Raw genomic sequence first — 24,866 nt, forward strand, 5'->3', positions numbered from 1 at the left:
ATGCTTTGAATTACATTACAAAATTCAGCAGCCTCACTAGAAGCTGATGCTGCATCACTGACCACCAAGTTCAATAAATGAGAACTGCATGAGATAAAAAAAGCTCAAGGGTTTAACTCTAGGATCCGTGTCTGCACTCCTCTGTTCTTTCCTCTCATGTTGGCACCATTATCGGAGCCCTGACCTCTCATGTCAGCTATCGCAATTCCCATATCTTCCAGCTTTTTAAGAAGCACATTTGTCATACCAGCTCCTGTAGTATCATCAATGTCAATAAATTGTAGAAAATGCTCTCTGACAGTCACCATTGCAGGGACATTTTTCACTAGGTTCTGTTGCTGTTACAAAATGTACCATTAAAGTCATTTGTTCCGTATGGCTGATGTCAGGTGTGCAGTCCAGAATAACAGAGTAATAGCTTGCTGACTTCAGATCTGCCACAATCTTCTGTTTGACTTTTGTTGCCAGTAACTGAATGATCTCATTTTGAATTGTTTTTCCAAGGTAGTGGTGTGTGAACATTTCTTGGGTGGTGACTCTTCTTAGATGCTCCTGGAGTACAGCATCAAACTCAGCCATCAGCTCCCCAATTTTAAGGAAGTTTCCATTGTTTGGCACATACAGCTGATCTGAAGTGCCACGCAGTGCTAGGTTTTGGGTAGCAAGCATTCTCACAATGGCAATGAGCCTTTTCAGAACATTTTGCCAGTAAAGAGACTCTGATGCAATCGTCTCTTGATGCTGATCATCTATGGTGGCCTTTAACCTTAGTCTCATCTCAAGCTCTTTCCACCTATGGAATGCTCTCTGGTAATTTGCTGCCTTCTCGTGGCATGCCAGATTTCTAGACAGAATTTTCCAGTCCTTGGTTCCTGTAGAACCCAATGTGGAACATTAGACTGGAAGAGTTTGCAATAAAAACAGCACATAGCATTCTAAGTTTTTGAGTACATAAGCCATGGCTTCTCCACTTTGTCACCATTGGGGATTTCATGCCAGTAATGTGTTGGATGGAAACGTCTATTTTCATTGTCTTTGGGGAACATGAAGTTTTTCACTTGCTGTGGCCCATGAAGTACAAGGAAGTCTCTCAGACTACTGCTCAAGTGGATCCACAGTCCTGGATCATCTAGACTTAAGGAACTAAACTCAGCAGCAGCTGTTTCTTGTGCTTCCACCACACTCTTCTCTGATCTACACTTTTCAGGATGTGCATGGTTACATCCATTTGAGATGGAGATATGGATGCTGCAGTAGCTGCCAGGTCACCTGCACTCTGACTAACTGGAAGATCAGGCATCTCCTCACCACTCATATCCTCATTGGGGCCGGAAGGCTCATTGTGAACATTTGTGTCTATGTACCTCAGGAGAGCTCCTTCCTGCTTAGATAGGAAAGCTTCCTTTGCTTTCTTTCTTTTTCTGAATGCAGCCCCAGGGGGGCATTTTCTTCTTTCACTCATGACTGCTGTTCTGTGCCAGCTATAGTGGCTCTCAACAGTCAATTGAAGGGGACAAATAAGCAGACTGGTAGCAGGGCCTGAGTGAGGGAGGATATCAGCGTCTTAAGGGCCTAACTGGCTCCTACTACTTCAGTTGACTGCCTGTTCTCCTCAAGTGGGTTCAGGAAAGCAGCAGGAAACAGAAAGCTCCCTGAGAAGCTGGTGTTAATCTGTCCAGGCTCCTGGGGGTGCTAGAGAGGTTCATAAGAGGCTCCTCCTCCTCTCTCTCCCTGCAGCTCCTGCTGCTTTCTGTTATTCCCTCTCACCTTTTCTCCTGCCTGCCTGTTATGTCTCTTGTGCCTTCCTTCCTCCAGCACAGCACTCCACCATCTCTGTGCATCTAGAGCAGAGAGAATACATATGCACCATCAACAGACACAATTTTCTACACTCTGGGTCCTAGTGGCGCCCCCCCCACACTGTCTGGCACCTGAGGTGGCCGCCTCAGTTCACCTCATGGTAAGGCCAGCCCTGCATTTGAGATGCAGCAAGAACGACAGTACTAGACAGGTATTGCAGCAGCCCTTCTCTCCTGTTCATGATGCTAATCCCTATTTATCTTCTCTTTATTTGCAGGACAATGCCAAACAGGAGAAAAAGGTATGGTGTGGCTTCTCATTCTCTCCCCACCCGCCCCTCCTGGGGCTCTCAGCACCCTGAGTATTACCTAGTTATTTCCTGTCCCTGGATCCTGGCAATACTGCTCCATGCATTGGCCCTAGTCAGGTACTAGAGAGCAATGGGAGATGTTTTCTCTCTCCCAAGGCAAGAGTTTGCTGCCACTACTGTGATATCATCTCGTACCAGCCCGGGACCTCAGCACAGAGCGTAAGACTCAGACTTGGACATCCAAGTTGCCCAGTGTCGTAATATCCAATAACTCTACCATACGTGATAAATACCAGTTTATCCTTTTGTTTCTTTAACTGGTTAAATGTTGCAAAAACATTTCTACTTGATAGAATTTTTAAAATGAATCTGCTTTAGCCCATATCCTCCAGTGCAAATGTATGGTAGAAGGCAGATGTCAGCCAACGTTTCAGCCCCACCATGCTGGGGCTGATATGCCCAAGCTCTTGTCCCTGGTGTGATATAGAGCAATCTTGGGGTTACTCTAACTTATACCAGTTGTCCATCTCAACTGTTTTCTCTGGCCACACTACTTATTCTGGCCCCATGGGGATTCCACATGACAGGGGAGTCCGCAGGCATCCAGACTTGCAAAGCACCCACTGTGGTGGTCAGAATCCGTCCATTTAACTATTTCAAATTTTGAATTTGTAAATACACCAGAAATCTGATTTTAAGAGTTACACTCAGCCAATCAGAGAACAGAAATATTACCATGTGTCCAACAAAAATTGAAAATCTAATTGAAATTTTGAATACTGGCTACTTGCAATGAACTACTCACAAACAAGCCACAGACTAAGAATAATTTGGCAACTAGTTTCAAACAATAAATCTATCTGAGAATATTGTGATCTATTGCCAGACAATCTGTGAACAGCAAATAGATTAAATTAAATTAATTGAACCTATTATTCAATACATATTATTTGAGCAATAATCCAAACAATCCTGTATTGGATTCAGTGTGGTTAATGAGCAAGGTATTTTTCACATGTTCATCTTATCGTTTCTCATAGCAAAATGCGTGGACATCACCTTAAGCTCTTGTAGTGATGTTTCCTACACCAAAACAATGTATCCTAATTTGCTGGATCAGAAGTCCAGAGAAGTGGTTGAACTCAGCTCCGAATATATTCTCATGAGTGTGCTACACAACTTGCTTCAGGGAGAATGTAATCCTGATCTGAGACTCCTGAGCTGCTCAATACTGGCTCCACGGTGTGAAAAAGACAAAATGATAAAGCCCTGCAGGCACGTCTGTGAAAACCTGAGAAAAAATTGCCTTCCTGCATTTGACACAATAGACATGGCTTGGCCCTACTTCTTAGACTGTGATCGCTTCTTTGCTGGTGAAGAAGAAGGTTGTTTTGATCCACTGGCAAAGCTACGAGGTAAGAACTGAAGCTATACAGGCACATCATAATAAACTATCCATGATCGCTATAATATACCTACAGATTTTGTATTATACCTTAACGTCTTACCTGAAATTTTAGAACAACAGGAAATGCACAATACTAACTAGCTCATGGAAGGTAAATTGCCTCTGGGAATGTTATATTTTTTGTTTAGAGGTATAAAGTGCAGGTGACAGAAGTCAGTTGAGTTACACCCAGGATGAATTTGATCCAATAGATTTAAAGGACCAATCTCTATGCTGAAGGCTGAAGTTTACCAGTGTACTACAGGCCACTTTTTACTTGGTGAAGCTCACAGCAAATATGGCTGCACATCTTAAAATATCTGTCATTGTGCAAGTGCAGTAGCTGGTTTTGGAGACTTGGACTAACATACCTCACATGGAAGAACACATGGAGGAGGTTCTTGTTCAGATCTAAGGTTTTGATTCAGGCTCATTTCTAATTTCCATACTTCTATTATTGGAAATGTATGTTTTATGAACAGAGGGGCATGTGTTTGTTCACTGTAGCTTGATAACCCCACTCTGGCACAAACTTTTTGACCTCACTTAGTTGCAGTTATAATTTTTCTCTGCAGGGGAGCCAGAATTAACTGAGGAAGATTTACTTGTGGAGGTGCCTACAACTTTAATTCAGTTCACCCATCATTCGTATTCCAAAATGGTGAGCATTTTGAAGAAGACTGCTTCTAGGTGCTCCCACATTGCAAGAACTTACAGCATTGGCCGTAGCTTTGAAGGGAGAGACCTTTTTGTGATTGAGTTTTCAACTAATCCTGGACATCATGACCCGAGTGAGTAATAATGCTCCCAGCTGCAGTGTAGACATAACGCTGACAGCTAGCCTCTTAGGGTGAGATATGGCATACTTCTATCATGTTCCTTATAGATTCATGGATTTTACGGCAGAAGTACCATTGTGATCATTTAGTCTGACCTTCTGCATAGGATTTCCCTAGATTAATTCTTCAAGTCCAATAGCTGTCGTTGAACTAGAACTTATCGTTTAGAAAAAACATCCAATTCTGATTTTAAAATTTCCAGTGATGGAGAATACACCAACACTCTTGGTAAGTTGATTCAATGGTTAATTACACCCACTTCAATATTTTTACCCTATTTCTAGTTTGAATTTGTCTAGCTTCAACTTCCAGCCATTGAATCTTGTTATACCTTTCTCTGATAGACTGAAGAGCCATCTGTTATCAAACATCACACAGGAAGTCTGTATCAGAGTAGGGATCTGAATCTCCCAAGTCCCATGTTAGAAGCCTAACCACTAGGCCATCCTTCACCTTCAATTAAAGGAACAGTGGTAGCACTGTCCTTAATAATATAATGTTCCCTCCACCAGTGGAGTGGTTAGGTAGCCTACAAACCAGTAAATAAACATGTTTTAAAATAAAACCATAATTCAACATGTTTTATCATAAAAATGATACTTTAGCAAGCAATTACACCACTCTGAACAGCATAATGGGACTTTAAAGAGGGCAAAAATAACTCCCAGCTCAGGATTCGGCTGTCTGCCACTTTAAACAAAGAAGAAAAAATCCTTCAGAATGCAAGTGCTTACTTGCTGTGCTTAGAGTAAGGTCCTGGTCTGGGCTCTGGGTTATCACTTAGGTGCTCCTCCTGTGTCCCAGTTTCACCCAGCTCTGCCCTCAAGGAAAAGCAGGCCAAACCTCCTAATTGGCCTGCTGTTTCTTGATAGGTCAATATTCCTCCTGGCCCTTCTAGCCTCTGGAGGACTGCCTTGTTGGTCACCCGGTCTAGATGGATTTTCCTTGGGTGCAGAGTATCAGGGTGCTCGTGCCTCCAGCAGAGGATAGAGAAGGCCTGATAGATCCCATCACAGTGTAGTCTAGCTGATGTCTTAGCCAATTATTCTTTTCCTAGATGTTTTTGTTTGCAGTCCTCTGAAAATACTCTGATTTATAATTAGTTTTAGCTTTTCTCATCATTAACCACAGTGATTGCCTCATAACATTTGTGAATCCTTAACAAATAGTTCATTTTATTGTATAAAGAAAATATATTTAATTTGTTAACTGACTTGAAGTTGGTGCAAATGGATCTGGAATTGACATGATGTTTACGGGAATATGCATGTTAAATTACTGTAAATAAAACTCACTGACTCATCTGTCAGCTATCTGCATTGCACTGGTTTGGGAAGGCATCCAATTGTTCTCAGAATTACAACAAATCATCTCATTACTCCATCTTTTCACAGTGAAGCCAGAATTTAAGTATATTGGAAACATGCATGGAAATGAAGTTGTTGGGAAAGAATTGTTAATATACCTTGCACAATACTTGTGCTCTGAATATCTCCTTGGGAACCCCAGGATCCAGACTTTGATAAACAACACTAGAATTCACCTTCTGCCTTCGCTGAACCCAGATGGGTATGAACTTGCTGCAGAAGAGGTAAAAGACCTTTTTGCAATGAAGTGAATATGTTATAAAATTCCCTGCAAAAGAGAAAGGAAAATCTGGGGTTTGGGGAATTTGGGTTTTGACAATAGTTGACTGACAGATTTTATTCCCATCTGATTTGCTGGGCAGCTGCTCTGTAGTTCCCAGATTAACAAAACTAACAGGTAATTTGGACCAGATTTTCCATTGTTCCTGTTTGTACACTGGAGGTTTGATAAGGATGAAAGTCTTTTTTGCATATTCAATAGCCTGCCCAATATTTGAGCAAAATGCCCAACGAGCCAATTTTGATGATTGAAGTTGATCCTTTTATTTTGTATAAACTTGTAGTTTAATATATTTTCTTCCTCAGCTAGAAGATCAGATGTAATTAAATATTAATATTTCTTATGCTTGCTGAACCCTGACTTAAACCCTGTTTAACAGCTGCTGTGTTCCACCTTAGAGTCACATCAGTGGTGCTCAGAAGTGCTTTTGAGGTCCTTTGGGATAAAGGGTGTTCTATAAATAAATATATTATTTCCACTCTCTGGACACTTTTAACAAATCTCTGGTGGCCTTTTTGGCATTTAAAACTTCCACTTGTTCATTAGCAAATAACATTTTTTAAACCCCAAACATTATGAGACAGGCAGGATTGGATCTATTTAATTAGCTTCTTTCTTTACTGTAAATTAGGGAGCTGGTTACAATGGTTGGATTAATGGACGTCAAACTGCTCAGAACCTTGATCTTAACAGAAACTTCCCTGACTTGACATCTGAAGTTTACAACAGAGCCGGGCTCCGATGGGCACGCCTAGACCACATCCCCATTCCACAATCCTATTGGGAGGGTAAGGTATGAATTACAGACGTTTTATCAAATATATTGTATAAAGGTTCAGATAATTATGAATATTAAAAAAAATTGGTACCAAGTTATCCTTGATGCTTGTTTTAGCTTAATGCTATTCTTCTTATAAGGAGGACTAGTTGGATGTGCATAGGATTTGTATGGGCTGGTCATGGCAGAAAAGGCAAAAGTCTCAAATGAATAGCAAACAAAAATGTCACAATCACAGGTTTCAGTATTTCATTAAACTATACGCTATTGTACAGTAGAAACCATTTGGGAGGGCCTGATTTTTAGAAGTGCTGAGCACCCACAACTCATATTGACTTGATTATGAATTAATTATTATTATTAAATGTATTATTTGTATTGCGGTAGTTCTTTTCAGCCCCAGTTGGTGCTCGGTGATGAACAGACAGAACACCAAGCCGGTCCCTGTCTCATGAAGCTCACAGTGACTTCACTGGGAGTTATGTATCCTCAGCATTTCTTGGAAATGACCAAGGTGACATTTTGGGCTTGGCCACACTGGCACTTTATACCACAATAAAGCCTCACAGAGCACTCTACCTTACTCCCCGTCCACACTGGCAAGGACTCCCTGGCTAGAGCGCTCCTGGTACTCCACCTCCACGAGAGGGATAGCAGCTGTTGCGTATTGGCTGAGACGCCCCAGGGCCAGTGTAAACAGGGAGTTAAGTTACAGCGCTCTGACTGACCTCTGGAAACATCCCATAACCCCCTTAAGTCAAGTGGTCTCTCATCCCTTTGTTGTGAAATCAGCTCAGGAATGCGTAAGTGCCTTTTCAGAGCTCCATTTCAGACAGCTGCTGCTTATCTGCAACTGGGCAAAGCAAACATTTATTGAGTGAGTGAGTGAGAGGCAGGGGGGCTAGGGAGATCTGAGCTTACAAGATAGTGCTGACACACTCTCAGCACTCCAAAAACCCACTCTTTCTCTCCCCCCACATACAAACAACACACTCCACCCCACTCCCCTCATTTGAAAAGCACGTTGCAGCCACTTGAACGCTGGGATAGCTGCCCATAATGCACCGCTCCCAATGCCGCTGCAAATGCCGCAAATGTGGCCACAACAATGCGCTTTCAGCTGTCAGTGTGGACAGATTGGAGCGCTTTCCGTAGTGAGCTCTCCGAAGGCTGGTTTAACCCAATGCATTCTACAGCTGCAAGTGTAGCCAAGCCCTTTAACAAACAGCTCAAGTAACTGAAGCTGTTATCTGAGTGCCTGCTAGTTCACACTCCCACCCACCAGCAGCAGTACTGGAAGGTGGGTGAGAGAAAGCAGCTGTTACCTCTCCTCCCCGGTACTGGGAGCAGCAGAAGCAGCACTGGGCCTGAAGTTAATCGTCAGCAAGTTAAGTAAGGCATGTGCTTGCATAGTAAGAGTGTGATACTCAGGAGTGTTTTAGTTCCTAGCCCCAATCACAGGACAGGTGTATCAAAGGCTATATCCCTGTCATATGGCAGGGAACGGTATCCCCCAGCTCCAGTGGCTGCAGTTGCAATTTATCCCCCTACAAACAGAGGAAACACAGAATCCATCACCTACTGTAAGTGTGAGGCAAAACACTAGCCCTGAGTCTGGGAGCTCCTACTCTCGCTTCAATTCCCCATGCAACCCTTGTTTTCATCTGCGTGGGTTTTCAGTGAGATTGGTTCCGTTGTTTGCCAGCCTGCAATCCCAAATGTTCAAAGTCCCAGAGGGGATGGATGATCCAGAAATTAGGATGCTAGCAGGGGACTCTGGAGAGTCCCTGCTTCTCCACAAACCTTCCTATGTGACCATGGGCAAGTCATTTAGTCTCTCTGTGCCTCAGTTCCCCATCTGTACAATGTGGATAATAGCACTGCCCTACCTCACAGGGGTATTGTGAGAATCAATACATTACAGACTGTGTGTTGCTCAGATCCTACCGTAACGGGGGCCATACAAACCCACAACTTCTGTACAGCTGTGATAAACGTGCTGATTATGCTCTGATCCTGCAAACTACCCCATGTAGCTGGAGCCCTGAGCCCAGCTGACTTCTCCAGGCTCTGCATAGGCATAGAAGCCCCCCTGTGTGGAGCAGCTTGTATAGAGGCCCTACGCTAGTCAGATTCTCCCCGGACTCCTGTTGTGCCTTTCCAGCCCCTGTATGCCATCACAGTAGCATACAGAAGCCTGGATGGGTGACAGAATTTGTCCCTAGTATTTTTGTCCCAAATTTCCCACTGTTGCTATCACAAGTTCTGCTCCCCTAGTAACAAGAAAAGGTGTAGACAGCCATTGGCATTTTAACCCCTCTGTTGTCTAAATCTACCCTGAACAGGAACAAAATGCACAAAATTACTGAGGGGTTTCAACATATCCAGAGGCTACAACCGTTCTACTGCAGGCCTTTCATTACATTTTAAAGGGGAATTAGCCATGAAGGAAGTGACTATTTAACACACCACAAACGCACACAAAACTTGTTCCCTCCATAACGAGCAGCTCAACAACATACAAAGTACCTTCTGATGTGTGCTGTGTGGAGAGAGAATGAGAGAACCTGTCATCCTGTGACCTTGAAGGCACACGCAAAACTTTCTTGACAACTACAGTTACATTTAGCTAAGAGATGAAACTGCATGAATCTTCTCTCAGTCCGGAGTTAACCTACTCCCACAGCAGTGGGCACAGAAGAGCCAGATGAGTTGTTGATGTAATGAGCATCAATTTTGCTAGGGATATGAACCATTTACCTTAGTGAGGGGACGCTGTTATGGAACTCAGCTTTGTGCATTAATATGTCTGCTTCAAAGCCAGCCTTTCAACTGTCATTTACTTAATAGTATTTATTACCTGGCTTATTAAAGTAATTATGCAGGTATTCCAAAGCACCACATGGAGACGGGAAAATTGAAAGCAAGCTCTTTAGCTCTTTGCCAGTCACATAAACTCAGAAAAACCCCTTCCCTTCCCATAATCCTTGCCCTTACAACAAGCTTTGTTCTCTGTTATTACCAATTATTGTAATAAATGGTCAGAGTTGAAATTGAGAAACATTATCAGAGATTAAATAAATTAAATTGCCTTGATTCATAGAGGATTTGGAGGCTTATAGTGGAGGCTGGCAGAAACTGTAAGAAATCTAGTCCAGTTGTTTCTAAAAGAAAAAAAGAAATCATCTTTACAGACCATGGAGACAGTGGCTAAATACGATATAATTGACAGAAATGGGAATCAGGTTTAAAAAGGGTAATGGCCATTCACTGTATTTATGGCCAAATTATCTAGCTCCTTTCTAATTGTATCTTAAATTGCTCTTGCAAAATGGATAATTTAAGAATGATTGTCTGTGACTGAAAGGCAAAGGACTTCTGATGAATTAATAAGCCACATTAAAGAAAAAAATCTATGAATAGTCAAAGGGTAGTGTCTGATACCATTGACGGAGCTGAACCAGAAAAATATAGATTTAAAAATATAGTTTCTTTAAAGCTAAATTGCTATATGGGTTGCAAAACCTAACCATTTTCCACAAAATTTGCAGCAATAAAATAATAATGGTGTCAAGTTGTTCTGCAGTTAACTCAAGAGCAGGCAATGGGGGCACAAACCCCAAATGAGTTGTGCTTTCTATACTTAGATTTCACCAAACCAATTAGCAAGTGGAAACTCATCAGGGACTATAACAGCCTAACTATGGAGTCACAGATAATCCCCTTGGATATTCCAATCGGTCTTGACACACTGGCGAGCCTACCTTTGTGATAAATGGTCCCTTAAACCAAGAATCACAGCAATATTCAGGTTACGGTCTGTCCCAAAGGACCATTCACTTATTCCAGGTCAGTTGCACTTTAGATCTCACACCAAAGACAATGCTTGTAGTCAATACTATAATAAACTATCTAAAGATTTATTAACAGGGAAAAGGAAATAGAGTTATTTATAAGATGAAAGCAGGTAAACACATACACACGAGTCACAATTTTACATTTGAAAAGGTAATAGAAGTTTCTATAATAAACAAGCTGTATATGTCCTATAGGGCTAACTCGGGCGAAGCATCTGGAGATCCCTTGCTTATGCTTAGAAGCTGTGCCCCTGCAGTCCAGGTGTCATAGAGATACAGTTCCTTCTTGTTAGGGTTTTTTATTCCCTTTCCCTGATGTGCTCTAAGCTGTGAACTCAGATGATGGGTGGAATCAACTTGCATAACTCCTCTTCATGAGGCATGGAGTGAGAGAGCAGAGAAATAAAGTCTTTTGTTCTCTTCAATGTCCCACAATAGTCCTTGTGGTGTTGATGGGCCTTCCTTGTTGACCAATATGTAACAGCTTTGGAGGTCAGCACTTCACACAAGTTAATGTCTCTCTCCTGTCTAGTGATTTAGAATGTCACAGAGGCTTACATTACAAATGCTTAAATATTACAATATAGGATACAGGTGCTGTAAGTGAGATTAATGCACACAGCAACTCACCAGCAGTCAAAAAAGTCTTAACACTAAATGCAATCTTGTAATTCTAATACCTATTTTAATAATATTAACACAGAAGTGAGCCAAACTGATTCCAGCTAGGTATTTGTTTGTATTCGGTTGAGACATGGGGACCGTGGCATGGGCTGGCAGCTGGTCTGCCAGCATCACAAACGGGCTCACCGTCTTGCGGTGTATGTAGGTATCTACCAAGGAAGTAGGCTAGAGAGAAACGTGGAGAGAGGTTGAGTTTAGAAGTTCTCTGAATAAGACATTTAATCTGGGCTTGTCCCAGAAAATATTGATATAACAGTTAAATAAAAGACTTTTACTGAAATCTGAGAGTATCTATTTCCTCAAGAATAGGACAGGGTCTGTGTTCATGCCTATCCAGTGCTTCAGAGAAGAGCAAAGAGCAGACAGTTTTGTGTGCTGAAACCAGAGAAGACGAATTGAGCCCTCTCTGCAGCAGGCTTCCCAGTTACTCAACAGCCTACATAACAGCTTTTGTGTGGGCACTGACAGAGCTGGGAGGCATCAGAATTGCCACAGCATGGTCCGTTGGCCACCCAGCTGATCCCAAGAGGAAGCCCAGGAGGGCATCAGTACTTCTCCAGGCTGTATTCAATTCTTTCTGCAGTTTCTGCTTCTTAGAAGGGATGGAGTTAAAGGGAGCCAAGGCTTGGGAAGGAAGCCCAGGAATCAGTCCAGAAGGGTCTGACTTTTCGTATTGATTTCATGGGATCCATGGAGTCAGGTCTCAGATTCCCTGTGGAAAGCCCACTCTCACTGCAAACCCAGAAGGGAGCATCCTCTGAGACTCCCCAAGTTCATTCTCACAAAACTCTCCCCCACCTTTGGTGTGTGTGTACCTGCGTGTGCCTGAAAGACTTCTCTGGTGTCCTTTACCCATGGAGCTCAACTCCCCAGGGCTTTTCAAATGGTCTCCCGTCTTCTGAGCCATGAATAAAATCCTCTCGCGCTCTTGAACATATGGAGGAATTGCCATATTACCAAACTTGACAATGGTTAGGCAGCCAGTGTGCCTGACATGCTGACAAATATTGTCTCATTGTTCCTTTGTATTCCCCTGTCTGACTGTCTCCCCTTGTTATCTCTTGTCTTATTGTAGATTCATTGGGGCAGGGATCATCTTTTTGTTCAACAGTGCCTAACACAATTTTATCTTGGTCCATTACTAGGGATCCTTTGTGCTACTGCAATCCTACAAATGAATTATGATAACTTCCTTATGAAAGACCTCTCTGCTTCTTTTTTCACAGGAATCAGTGGCATTGGGTTCACTTTAAAACCCAGAGTCAATTGTGGGGGAAGCAAGGAGATGATAGTTTCCATCCTGTCTGCCACTCCTTGCATGTCTTTCTCTCTGGACTCACCTGTAATACTATAGTTTTTAGTGATACTGGCATGCAAATATATGCAAAGGTACTAATGGCTTTTTGTGTATTGGAAACTGGAACATAGCTAATAACTAGGATGTAGAACTTCACTTATCTCAAATGATGATAAACAACAGAAGAATTTGACATGCCAAGTCCTGAAATGCATGTTCCTAAATGCTAACAATACTTCACTTCTCTACTCCTTTTCCTGTTTACACAGGGTCGGAGGTGCCCACAATTCTTCACCACTCCTTCTGGTCCTTGGCACAGGTTCATAGGTCTTGGAGTTCCAGTCCTTTTCTCTTCAAACTTCTCTTGACGGTGTCTTCCCGTCGTATCCTCGGTATTCCATGCCCTTTCTTGCTGTCCTCTTTCTCCCATGCTTTCTTTGCTGGTCATTCTTATCACATGTCTATCCAACCTCAAAAGTGTGCTCTCCAGCCTCTCTATCATTAAGAATTCCAAGTTCATCTTCCCCCTAATATCTTCCATGAGCACTCTATCTATCCTCTGGTCGCCTGCCATTCTCCTCAGTATATTATTTTCTATTAGCTGTATCTTCTTCCATCGCTATAACACCCATTTCCAAACCATCGATCAGACAGGAACCAACTTGAATTTTTTCTTTTAGTTTTTTACTTAATTGCCAGTTCCACAGTACTTCTACCAGCTAAATGCTAACAACAATGAAGTAAAAATAATTTGTGATTCTTGGACTATTGTTATTCTGTCCACCACTATCTCTCCCCCAGTTCTTACCACATAGCCGCCTGTCCCACAGTGTCCCGGGCCTATAAAATGTTCACTAATGAATTTTTATGCAGCGCCGTAGGAAAAATACATCAAACAATCAGACAGATTTCTCACTGCAGCTGCCTAAAGCCAGCACTGCAGCCTTTGTTACACTTAGACCCAGATTTTTAAAGGTATTTAGATGTTGTGGCTCTCAGCGTTGCGTTGCTGATTTAGGAGCTTAAATTTCATTTTCAAAAGTACTGACACAAAATAAATGAAGCCCCACTCTCTGCCACTGGCTACATGCTCTGCAGAAGAGCCCTAATCAGCAACTGGCATCAATATAAAGGACCATTCATATGGGTCCTGGGAAACTGTTGCTCAGGCTATTGCCAGAGAAGGTGTTTTCAGGTTGTTCTGCACTGGTTAGTGTGCTTGTGCATACTGCCCTCTACTAAATGAAATGGCAGCTCTGCTAAACAAATATGTTATAAGCACCCATACCAATGGCTAGTCTACAGTGGCTATAAAGCCTAATGCTGCTTCAGCTGCCTTCCTCAGTTACCCAGCACCTACTACACATTAAATGGCGTAATAGTATTCCACAGTGCTGTCTATGCCACTGGGATAAGAATGCCACTTGCTTTACTGAACTGTCAACACATTTCCTGCAATACTTGTAGGGGTGCACTTGAGAAGTCACTCATGCAAGTGACCAGCTGACCAAGGGATGGTCATCCTCCAATCTTGATTATTTTCTGATAGCTGATGGTATTTAAGCATGAGGTGGCAGAGGGCTTTAGCAGCCCTGCATAGATCCATGCACGACTGGGCCCAAAGTAAGAAAGCCTGACCCTCCTTCGCTTTACACCTTGTGTAGTCTTTGACATTTGTGCAAACACATTGCTGTTCTCATTTGGTACCATTTTACAGTCACTTGGCACTCACTTTCCACAGCTGTCAATGATCCCATAAGGTGCAAATGGAAAGAGAATCCCTCCCTAAAACTAACAACACTCTGACAGCTGTATTTCGAGGATTACCCTAACTGGCCACGAGGTGTCACTGTTGCATTTAAGGAGTAGCTAATTATAAGGTAGGGCTGAATGAAATTATTCCTCAGTAACTACTGAGGCCAGACAAATCCCTCACTGCTTCAACAGGAAACTGTGTACTTCATAGCATGAAATGGCAACATGAAGAATCCTATGGCTTAGATTCAACACACTGAACTCTTTTGCAAGCAACGCATGGCTATACCAGTGCATGCCATGGACATGGAGATGCTTCTCCGTCTATTTTGTCACAGTTATTTTTAGGAAAAGTCACGGACAGGTCATGGGCAATAAACAAAAATTCACAGGAACCCGTGACCTGTCTGTGACTTTTCCTAAAAATAACCAGGAGGGAGGGCTGATGGGGAAAGAATTACAGTTGGAGCCCCATGGAGGGGGGACTGACAGCTCGAGCCACACTGCCATGCGGGAAGGGGGGACACTGCCCCAGCCCCAGCCCAAACCACAGGCGAACAGAACCGGCCCCTGCTGAAGCCGAAGGGCGGGGGGGGCACAGCCCCGGCTCCAGTCCTGGTGACAGCCACGGACAGCTAAAACCAAAGAAGTCACGGAGGTCCGGAAAAGTCATGTGACTTCTGTGACTAAATCATATCCTTAATTATCTTACAAGAGTCAATTGAAAGTTGTTTTCTACTTTGTCTTTCAACAAGTGGTGAACACTAGGATTTTGCAGTTGAGTCCCAGCTTGTCCAGGGAAAATTTTGAAAGCAACATGTTACATTTTCATTAAAATGTGACCACTATTATGGCCCTTAATCTTGTTGCAATCTGAATTTTAGTTCAAATCACATCTTATTGTTATTTATTTGTATTACTGTAGCACCTAGGAGCCCCAGTCATGGGCCAGTCCTCCGTTGTGCTACTTGCTGTATAAACACAGAACAAAAAGATAGTCTATGTCAGTCTTTTCTCCATGTTGTGTTGTTTTTTTCCAAAAATGGTAATTGCCTCTGGGGTCTGGGTGGCTAGGAATTGTGAGTCTGACTTTCAATTTTGTTGTAACAATTTTTCTGGTCTTGGAGGGAGGGAAGATCCCTGTATTTTGGGGTCCAAACTCCATGCTTGTTACATGGGACAAACAACCACCACCCCATCCCCTAATGGGAGATCTGGGAATCACACACAGTTTTCTTCCCCACCACACTGCTATCTGCAGGTGTTTCTATGAAAAGGGTCATGCTGGCCCCAAATTATTTTAAGTGAATCCATTCTAAACAGAATGTTCACTCAAGTGATTTTTCTTTCTACTCTTCAGGTAGCACCGGAGACAAAAGCAGTTATGAAGTGGATGAGGGCTATACCATTTGTATTGTCTGCCAGTCTCCATGGAGGTGAATTAGTTGTTACCTATCCTTATGACTTCTCAAGGCATCCACTGGAAGAGAAAATGTACTCCCCTACTCCTGATGAGCAGGTAATACTTCTTTCAGATGGCTACATAAACTAGTATAGCTTCAGATATGGAACTACTTGGAACCAATCCTTTTAACTCTGAGCTGATGTGGATTTTTTGAATGCCTGACTTGCAACAATATCTCTAATTATGCCATGAAGGGGTGAATGTAATTCTGCAAGCATTATACTCTAGGGGTGGGAATTGCAAAAGTACTTAGTGTTTGTCTAACGTCACTCTCAGGCCTGGTTACACTTAAAATTTAGGTAAACCTATTCACATTGCCCGGGTGTGGAAAATTCATTCCCCTGAGTGCCAGAGTTAAGGCGACCTAACCTCTGGTCTAGATGTGGTTTGATCGATGGAAGAATTCTTTCACTGACCTAGCTACTGCTGCGTGAGGAGGTGAATTACCTACATTGAAGGAAAAACCCCTTCCATCGATATAGGATGTGTCTATATTACGGTGCTACAGCACCAGAGCTGCCGCTGTAGCTTCAGGCCCCATAGTGTAAACATGGCCCCAGTGAAATCAATGGGAGTTTGCGCATTGGCTTCTAAGGGGCTAGAGATGTGCTAATGCTGAGTGCTCCTATTGTCAGACTAAGGGGGAATAAAGAATAAGACTTGCAAAGTTAAACTATTTACAGAGCTACTCATAGGAAAGTTTACTTCCTGTAGCCAAAAAACCAATAAATGTAACATTTCAGTGACAACACATGAGGGCCTGACTGTCCACTGTCCTGCACCTTCTAGAGTCACTTACATATTTACAGTTCTGCTGTGGTAGCATTTTACACCCACTTTGCATTGGTGTAAATAATTCCACCAAGTGTAGGGGAACAGAGAATCTGCCCCTTAATATTTAAGGAATTAAGGGCCCAGTCTAACTCCCACTGGCTTCACAAGGAGCAGGTCCTGAACATACAGTTCTAATCTTCATTTAAACCAAAGGAAATAAAGGATGCCAGAAGGGGGCAATATTGTAATAGTTATTACAGGTTAAGACGAATTAGTGAATATTTGTCTTTCCAGTCCCTGGTTTGTATTATTCTTCATTTTGAGAGCTTTAAATATGCACAATTATCAGCCCTCTTCTCTACTTCTTTTTTGATTTCCTAAAACTAGTCGTTGACACAAGTAATGAGAAGTTTGTGCTTTTATGTCAGAAATGCCTGGAAGTCTTAAAAAAACCAACTTTCTTTAGCAAACCAATGCTACAAATAAACAAAGAAACCACTTTTCCTTAGTGTGATGTACAGATCCTTCTGTTGAGGAGTGCAGGACTGGGCTGATTCCTTATGCAGGCTGGGCACCAGAGATCTGCAGTTAGGAACTAGTATTAAGTGTCTTGATTTGAGTTGCATAAAGTCTGTTGTTTGGATACTCAGTGATATACTTAGCAGGGGAAGCCACACAAAGTAGGGATGCTGAACAGTGAGAAGCACATAGCATGTCATAAATAGGTTTACTGAATGGTAACGCAAACTACAAGACGTTATGAAGAAGAGGGGGAAATCCATTCTTTATCTGGTAAGGAGCAGGTGGTTTATAGCCAGTGAACTTAGGGGATTTTATTGGCTTTTTCTCTATGTTAAATCACTGATCTATGGTAAAGGTTTCTAACTTAGCACCCAGCTGCATGTTCTGCGAATCACTTTCAATCAAAGGTGAGCATAGCTAGCCTCAGAAAAGTCACTGGAGAACAGAAATGAGCTGAGGTTTTAGTGACTGGAATTGTAAAATCACAGCTCAGATGTTTAGTCCTCTGCCTTGCTTTTTTTGTCAGTGAGGGACGGCTTTGTGGAGTAAGGTACCATTACACGTGAACGATGATGTCACAGCCCTTTAAAAATGGTCAGGTGCTGAATGCCTCCTGCATAGGAACTGTTTTTTTCAAATTCCAGTGACATCATGGGCCTCTGAGGGTATGTCTACACAGCAGCTAGACATCCATGGCTGGCCTGTGCCAGCAGACTCGGGTTTGGGCTGTGGGGCTGTTTCGCTGCTGTGTAGGTATCTGGACTTGAGTTGAAATCTAGGCTCCAGACCCTGCGAGGTGGGAGGGTTCCAGAGCTTGGACTCCAGCCTGCGCCCGGAAGCCTACAGAGTATTGAAACAGCCCCACAGCCTGAGCCCTGTGAGTCCAAGTCAGCTGGCACCAGCAGCCGTGGGTTTTCCCTTGCTGTGCAGACATACCCTGAACCCTTTGCAGGCTCAGGTCTAGGTAAAGATTACCCTAATATCCCCCTTTTGCTACCAGCTTCCAAAGGAGCAGCATCAGGCCCCTATTGACCAATACTTGTTGTAGTGAAATATTTAACATCCCCCAAAAATAAACAGTAACCTGTGACTTGATGTTTTTGAGCCGCCTTCTCCTCACATAACAGCTGTCCAGCTAGGGGATTCCACAGACTGCACCGGAGATATTCCTGACTCCTGACTCACACTTGGGTGGCGGAGAGGAGAATCAGGCCCCTTTCTGTGTGAGGGACTCTGCACCTGGAGTCTCATTTAAATCTGGGGCACCAAAGCAGTGTTTGCTAGATCCACCATTGCTACAAGGACTGGAAAAGTTACCAGGTTAAAAGAGATGGGGGGCAGGAGAGTACATGTTGATCTCCTGCTGATTAAAATAATTTTGTAAAGCCAATTTGAGAGCAATGTTAGCAGTATCCCTTTAAATGTCAGAGTTATAAAACCACACCTGTTAAGTGACCTGCATTTAACTAATCTCCTCTGCAGCTGCTGTTGTCTGGGGACTTGCGTCCTGAAATATTATTGCTCTGTTTTAGCTGCTGTTCTGTTAGCTGTAACCTCTGTTCTGACTGCTGACCCGGTGGAAATCACCTGGGCAAGGAGGAAGAGGGCAAATTTGCATCCTTGGTTGCAGCAAAAAGTAAAGTACCATAGCACTGCTGAAGCTAAACTTGAAGGCTCAGATTCTCCAGCCTGTTGAGTTGTTTTTGGGCTCAGTCAATGTGGCAAAGTGTACTTATATAGGCAGTGATACTCCCCCTATGTGAATATATTCTCTGGTGGCATTTTGGCCCCTATGTTACCCCTTCCTGGTTCCATTGGTGTTGGGGATGTGGGACACTGCTTTATCTGGTTTATCCCTAGCTGCCAGATTAGCTCATTACTCCTGAGGGCATTCTGCACCAAAAAAAATGGGTATTTTGCACACAATATTTTAAAATTCTGCAAATTTTATTTGTCAAATAAATGTGGAGGTTACAGCATGGCAGTGGGGAGCACAGGCTACTTGTGCACAGAGGTGGGAGATCACTGTGCAACTCCCACCCCGGGACACAGACTCAGCAGTGAGGCTGCACCCAACCCTGACACAGCACAAGGACCCAGCCTGCCCCAGAAACACCCCAGGGCCCTGCCCCTCCGTGCCAGGTGCACCAGGTGGGGGGCAGGCAGACTCAGCAAGGCAGGATCCAGGTGTGGAGGGGCTTAGTGTGGGGGGATCCAGGTGTGGGTTGAGAGGGTTCTGTGTGGGGCAATCTGGGTGTGGGTGGCTCAGTGGGGGATCCGGGTGCGGGGGGGATCTGGATGCACAGGGGCTTGTTGGGGGGTTCTGGGTGCAATGGTAATAGAACTCTGCAGGGGGGTCCAGGTGAAGGTGGTTGGGACTCAGCAGGAGGGGGTCTGAGTGTGGGGGGGGATAGAGCTCAGCACGCGGGTCTGGGGGGGGTTCAGTGGGGAGTCCAGATGCAGGGGGAGTGTGGCTCAGTTGGGTGGGGATCCAAGTGCAGTTGGTCGGGGCTTGTTGGGGTGGGGAGCCGGGTGCGGGTGGCTTGTTGGGGTGGTCCAGGTGCAGGGGGAGTGGGGCCCATTGGGGGGTTCTGAGTGCGGGTGGGGAGAGAGGCTTGGTGGGAGGGTCTGGGTATGAAGGAATCAGGATGTACGGGGGTTGGGCAGATGGGGAGCAGCTCCCCGTACATAGATCCCTTCCTTTGCAGCTGAGGAGTGACGGGTGCAGGAAGCGGGGCATCGTGGGGAAGTTTGTAGAGCTTCCTGCAACTGGGGGAAAAGTCTGGGGGTGGGTCTGACCAGGCCCTGGATGCCGTGCAGGAGAAGAGAAAGTCCCATCCTCTCCAGTCTAGCTGGGACCAGCAGCTGAGCCCAGCGCAGAGTAGGAGCCACCCGCAAGGCAGCCACCAGCCACTAGCAAGGCAGTGTAGACAAGCCCTTAGGCACTTCTAAAAAATTTACCCTAAATCTCCCATTGACATCAATAGGAGCAGGATTGAGCCCATAACTCCCTTAGTAGAAGTTAGTAGGATCAGGATTGGATCCCAAACTATCCACAAATATTGTTTGTAAATATACTTAATTATTAGCTATTTTCTTCCAACAGAGCCTTGAACTATGAAGGAGATGTAACTATCTGGGAAGGTGCACAGGGTGGCAACAAATCACAGTTAAGCTTGAGGGAAACTCAAAAACATTTTGTCTGAGATGTTGAAACGGGGACTGTAACTCAGAAACAATGTGATGGACTTTCTTTAAATTTTACATGAATACTCATTTGTCTTCATTCAACAATTCGCCAGCATGTCCCTTTGCCAACACTGATACGTGGTTAGCAGAAATACTAATAAATAACAAACCCAAACCCTTCGGTCATTCAGTTTGGCCCCCAATGAGGTATCGAGGGTGAGATTTTCAGAAATGTTCAGTGTTCACTTGACTCTGCTTCCATCGAAGGCAGTGGTAAAACTCTCTTTTCAATGGGTGAAGTCAGGTCAGCGCTGAGAGCTTTTGAAAATCCCATTCTGAACCTTGTGGATAACTATGTTACTCTGAATACATTAAAAGTCCTTGTCTGGACCTCTACGGTCCCACATTTTTCCAGAGATGATCTGTCACTTCAGTCCCCTGCTTGGCTTTCTGTTTGCCAGTGATTGGAATGTTCTTGGTTTTTTGTCCCAAGCAATGATCTCTGAGATGATAAACCAGGACAATTACCTTCTTCTGCCCTAGTCACCGTGAAACCCAATTCCTTTTAGTGGTTTAGTGGACATAAGAATGGCCATATTGGGTCAGACCAAAGGTCCATCTAGCCCAGTATTCTGTTTTCTAACAGTGGCCAATGTCAGGTGCTTCAGAGGGAACGAACAGAACAGGTCATTATCAAGTGATCCATCTGCTGTCGCCCAGTTCCTGCCTCTGGCAAACAGAGGCTAGGGACAGGCTTCTGAAGCCTGATTTGCCTGCTGTCCCCATTGTTTATTTAATTAACGATGAGGATCCCTATATTCACAAAGGGACTCTAAGCATTGTAACACCTGACTCCAAGGCACTCTGCCACCTAGTGGAATTCTCAGACTCGCGTTAGGTGGTCAGAGCACACCTAATGGATTGGTCCCCACAGGCAAGGTAGACAGAACCACCCCTAGCTTGAGACTCCTAATGGGATTCAGCTTGCGCTAGGGATCCCAGCAGCTCGTTAACTGTGGGGTAACAGCAGGACTTATGTGGCGTTGCACATGTCTACTGGCAGGAACCTTCAGAGTTAGGCTGCACCTGAGCAGTCATTTTGAAAATGTCATTGGTGCCTAAATATTAGACTTACGGACCTAAAGAGTCAGTTAGACACCTAAGTACCTTTGTGAATCAAGCCCCAAGTTCTCACCCACAGGGCCATTTGACTCCCCCTCACTTAGCATGAAAGGTCACAGAAAACAATCCCTGTAAGCTGCAGGCTAACCTCTTCTTTCCTTGCTGCAGCCTGTCCTCTCCTTGCAGTCTCCCTCCAAGCTGCAGACTGGCTCTTGACTCAGAAGTCACATGTACTCATAGACTTGCTGTCTCCACTTCTTAATCACTATGGCACATTTGCTCTTTATGGGCCTATAGCATTGGCTGAGTTCCCTCAAGCAGACTCTTCACCATCAGAATCTTCTACCTGGTCACATGCACTGCTAAGTGTCTCTCTGTAACACTTTTCAGTCTCTGTTAGCGGCATACATGCAACCGAGTATTAATGACACTAAGCTAGGAGGTGTTATAAACATTTTAGTTTGTGCCCGGAGAAATAAGGAGGCCTGTAACTTGCATTAATTACCTCAAGTTACAGGCATTGTGAAAAAACTGTTTAGACCCCAGAGCATTTGGCACCTTCGATAAAGTGAAAACAAGTTACTATTGTTATTATTATTTATTCCTCAAATCATAGATGAGTAAAGACTAGGGTAAAAGTGGCTCCATTATTTAGAATCCTTTGTCATTGCATTGCAGATAATGGATTTTTTTTTGAAGCACCTAGGTGAATTAGGAGCCTAGGTCTCAGAATTTGGATTCCTAGGTGACTCAGGAACTTTTGTAAATTTTATCTAAGAGGAATATTCTTGTATAGAGGTTCCCGCTGTGCACATAGGTTTAGAGGACACCATCTGGTGGGCAGGAACAGATACTGCTGGAGTGGATCTCAGTGATGTGAAGATAAGTGGAAGAAGTGCTTACAATTCACAGAAGAAGTAAATATATTTCAAAATCCTCATTTCAGATGTTCAGATCGCTGGCTAAAGCATATGCAGGTGCACATCCAGTCATCTCAGACAAATTGGAAGCCCGTTGTGGTGGAAACTTCGTTAAACGAGGAGGCATTATAAATGGTGCTCAGTGGTACAGCTTTACTGGAGGTAAATCTCTTTGCCATTATGTCATGTGAAGCAAAACCTGAGTAAGACCCTTAAGAGAGACAATTAAGGGCCTGATCCAAGGCCAAGTGAACTCAGTGGAAAGACTCATTAATTTCAGTGGGCTTTGGATCAGACCCTGCCCCCAGCGCATAAAAATGTCTTTAGAGGATTTAAATGGCAACGTCTATATTCAAATAGAGCAGGCCAAATTCATCCCTGACGTAACTCCGGTGAAATCAATAGAATTATGCATGGGATGAATTTGGCATTGTGTATTTATGAAATGCTGTTCTGGTGTTAAAATCTGAAATTTTCTAGCAGATAGGAATGAAACATTAATGCCTCAACAGCAGCATGAATTTGGACTTCAGATCCATAATGCAGAATTTTATATATTCTACCTTATGGATTTGAAGTGTGCTTAATCTGTATTGACTAAACTATAATTGATTATTAGTAGTAGTCATGATAAGTAGAAATGTCACAACTGACATCCAATTCACTGGTGTTCAGGTTTCCACTGCTATTTTATCATTAGCATTATTTGGTTTTTCAGGCTTGTATAATTTTTGATACTAGCACCTACATCCTATTTTCAAAAGTGACTTAGACTCCTAATATCAAGTATCAGGGGGTAGCCGTGTTAGTCTGTATCTACAAAAACAACAAGGAGTCTGGTGGCACCTTAAAGACTAACAGATTTATTTGGGCATAAGCTTTCGTGAGTAAAAACCTCACTTCTTCGGATGCATAGAGTGAAAGTTACAGATGCAGGCATTATATACTGACACATGGAGAGCAGGGAGTTACTTCACAAGTGGAGAACCAGTGTTGACAGTGCCAATTCAATCAGGGTGGATGTAGTCCACTCCCAGTAATAGATGAGGAGGTGTCAATTCCAGGAGAGGAAAAGCTGCTTCTGTAGTGAGCCAGCCACTCCCAGTCCCTATTCAAACCCAGATTAATGGTGTTGAATTTGCAAATGAATTTTAGTTCTGCTGTTTCTCTTTGAAGTCTGTTTCTGAAGTTTTTTTGTTCAATGATAGTGACTTTTAAATCTGTAATAGAATGACCAGGGAGATTGAAGTGTTCACTTACTGGCTTGTGTATGTTACCATTCCTGATATCCGATTTGTGTCCATTTATTCTTTTGCGGAGGGACTGTCCAGTTTGGCCAATGTACATGGCAGAGGGGCATTGCTGGCACATGATGGCATATATGACATTAGTGGATGTGCAGGTGAATGAGCCCCTGATGGTGTGGCTGATGTGGTTGGGTCCTCTGATGCTGTTGCCAGAGTAGATATGGGGACAGAGTAGGCAACGAGGTTTGCTACAGGGATAGGTTCCTGGGTTGGTGTTTCTGTGGTGTGGTCTGTAGTTGAGTATTTGCTTCAGGTTGGGGGGTTGTCTGTAAGCGAGGACTGGCCTGCCTCCCAAGGTCTGTGAGAGTGAGGGATCATTTTCCAGGATAGGTTGTAGATCGTGGATAATGCGCTGGAGAGGTTTTAGCTGGGGGCTGTATGTGATGGCCAGTGGTGTTCTGTTATTGTCCTTGTTGCTCCAACCCCTCAGACAGAGACAAACACCTACAAGATCTTTATCAAGCATTCGTAAAACTACAATACCCACCTGGGGAAGTGAGGAAACAGATTGACAGAGCAAGACGGGTACCCAGAAATCACCTACTACAGGACAGGCCCAACAAGGACAATAACAGAACACCACTGGCCATCACATACAGCCCCCAGCTAAAACCTCTCCAGCGCATTATCCACGATCTACAACCTATCCTGGAAAATGATCCCTCACTCTCACAGACCTTGGGAGGCAGGCCAGTCCTCGCTTACAGACAACCCCCCAACCTGAAGCAAATACTCAACTACAGACCACACCACAGAAACACCAACCCAGGAACCTATCCCTGTAGCAAACCTCGTTGCCTACTCTGTCCCCATATCTACTCTGGCAACAGCATCAGAGGACCCAACCACATCAGCCACACCATCAGGGGCTCATTCACCTGCACATCCACTAATGTCATATATGCCATCATGTGCCAGCAATGCCCCTCTGCCATGTACATTGGCCAAACCGGACAGTCCCTCCGCAAAAGAATAAATGGACACAAATCGGATATCAGGAATGGTAACATACACAAGCCAGTAAGTGAACACTTCAATCTCCCTGGTCATTCTATTACAGATTTAAAAGTCACTATCATTGAACAAAAAAACTTCAGAAACAGACTTCAAAGAGAAACAGCAGAACTAAAATTCATTTGCAAATTCAACACCA

At 43.7% G+C, this 24,866-nt stretch overlaps 1 protein-coding gene across 1 annotated transcript in view; it reads left to right on the forward strand.

Annotated features, from left to right (window-relative positions):
* CPZ (carboxypeptidase Z) overlaps positions 1–24,866 on the forward strand; it is a 59,411-nt gene that overhangs the window by 24,905 nt on the left and 9,640 nt on the right. The window contains exons 2-8 of the mRNA XM_005309350.4: positions 2,078–2,101; positions 3,151–3,525; positions 4,133–4,348; positions 5,791–5,987; positions 6,675–6,836; positions 15,775–15,933; positions 22,433–22,568. Of these exons, the coding sequence (XP_005309407.2) occupies positions 2,078–2,101; positions 3,151–3,525; positions 4,133–4,348; positions 5,791–5,987; positions 6,675–6,836; positions 15,775–15,933; positions 22,433–22,568 (1,269 nt within the window). The remainder of the gene's footprint in view (positions 1–2,077; positions 2,102–3,150; positions 3,526–4,132; positions 4,349–5,790; positions 5,988–6,674; positions 6,837–15,774; positions 15,934–22,432; positions 22,569–24,866) is intronic.

Source organism: Chrysemys picta, chromosome 5 (genome assembly GCF_011386835.1).
Source record: "Chrysemys picta bellii isolate R12L10 chromosome 5, ASM1138683v2, whole genome shotgun sequence".
Classification (NCBI taxonomy): domain Eukaryota; kingdom Metazoa; phylum Chordata; order Testudines; family Emydidae; genus Chrysemys; species Chrysemys picta.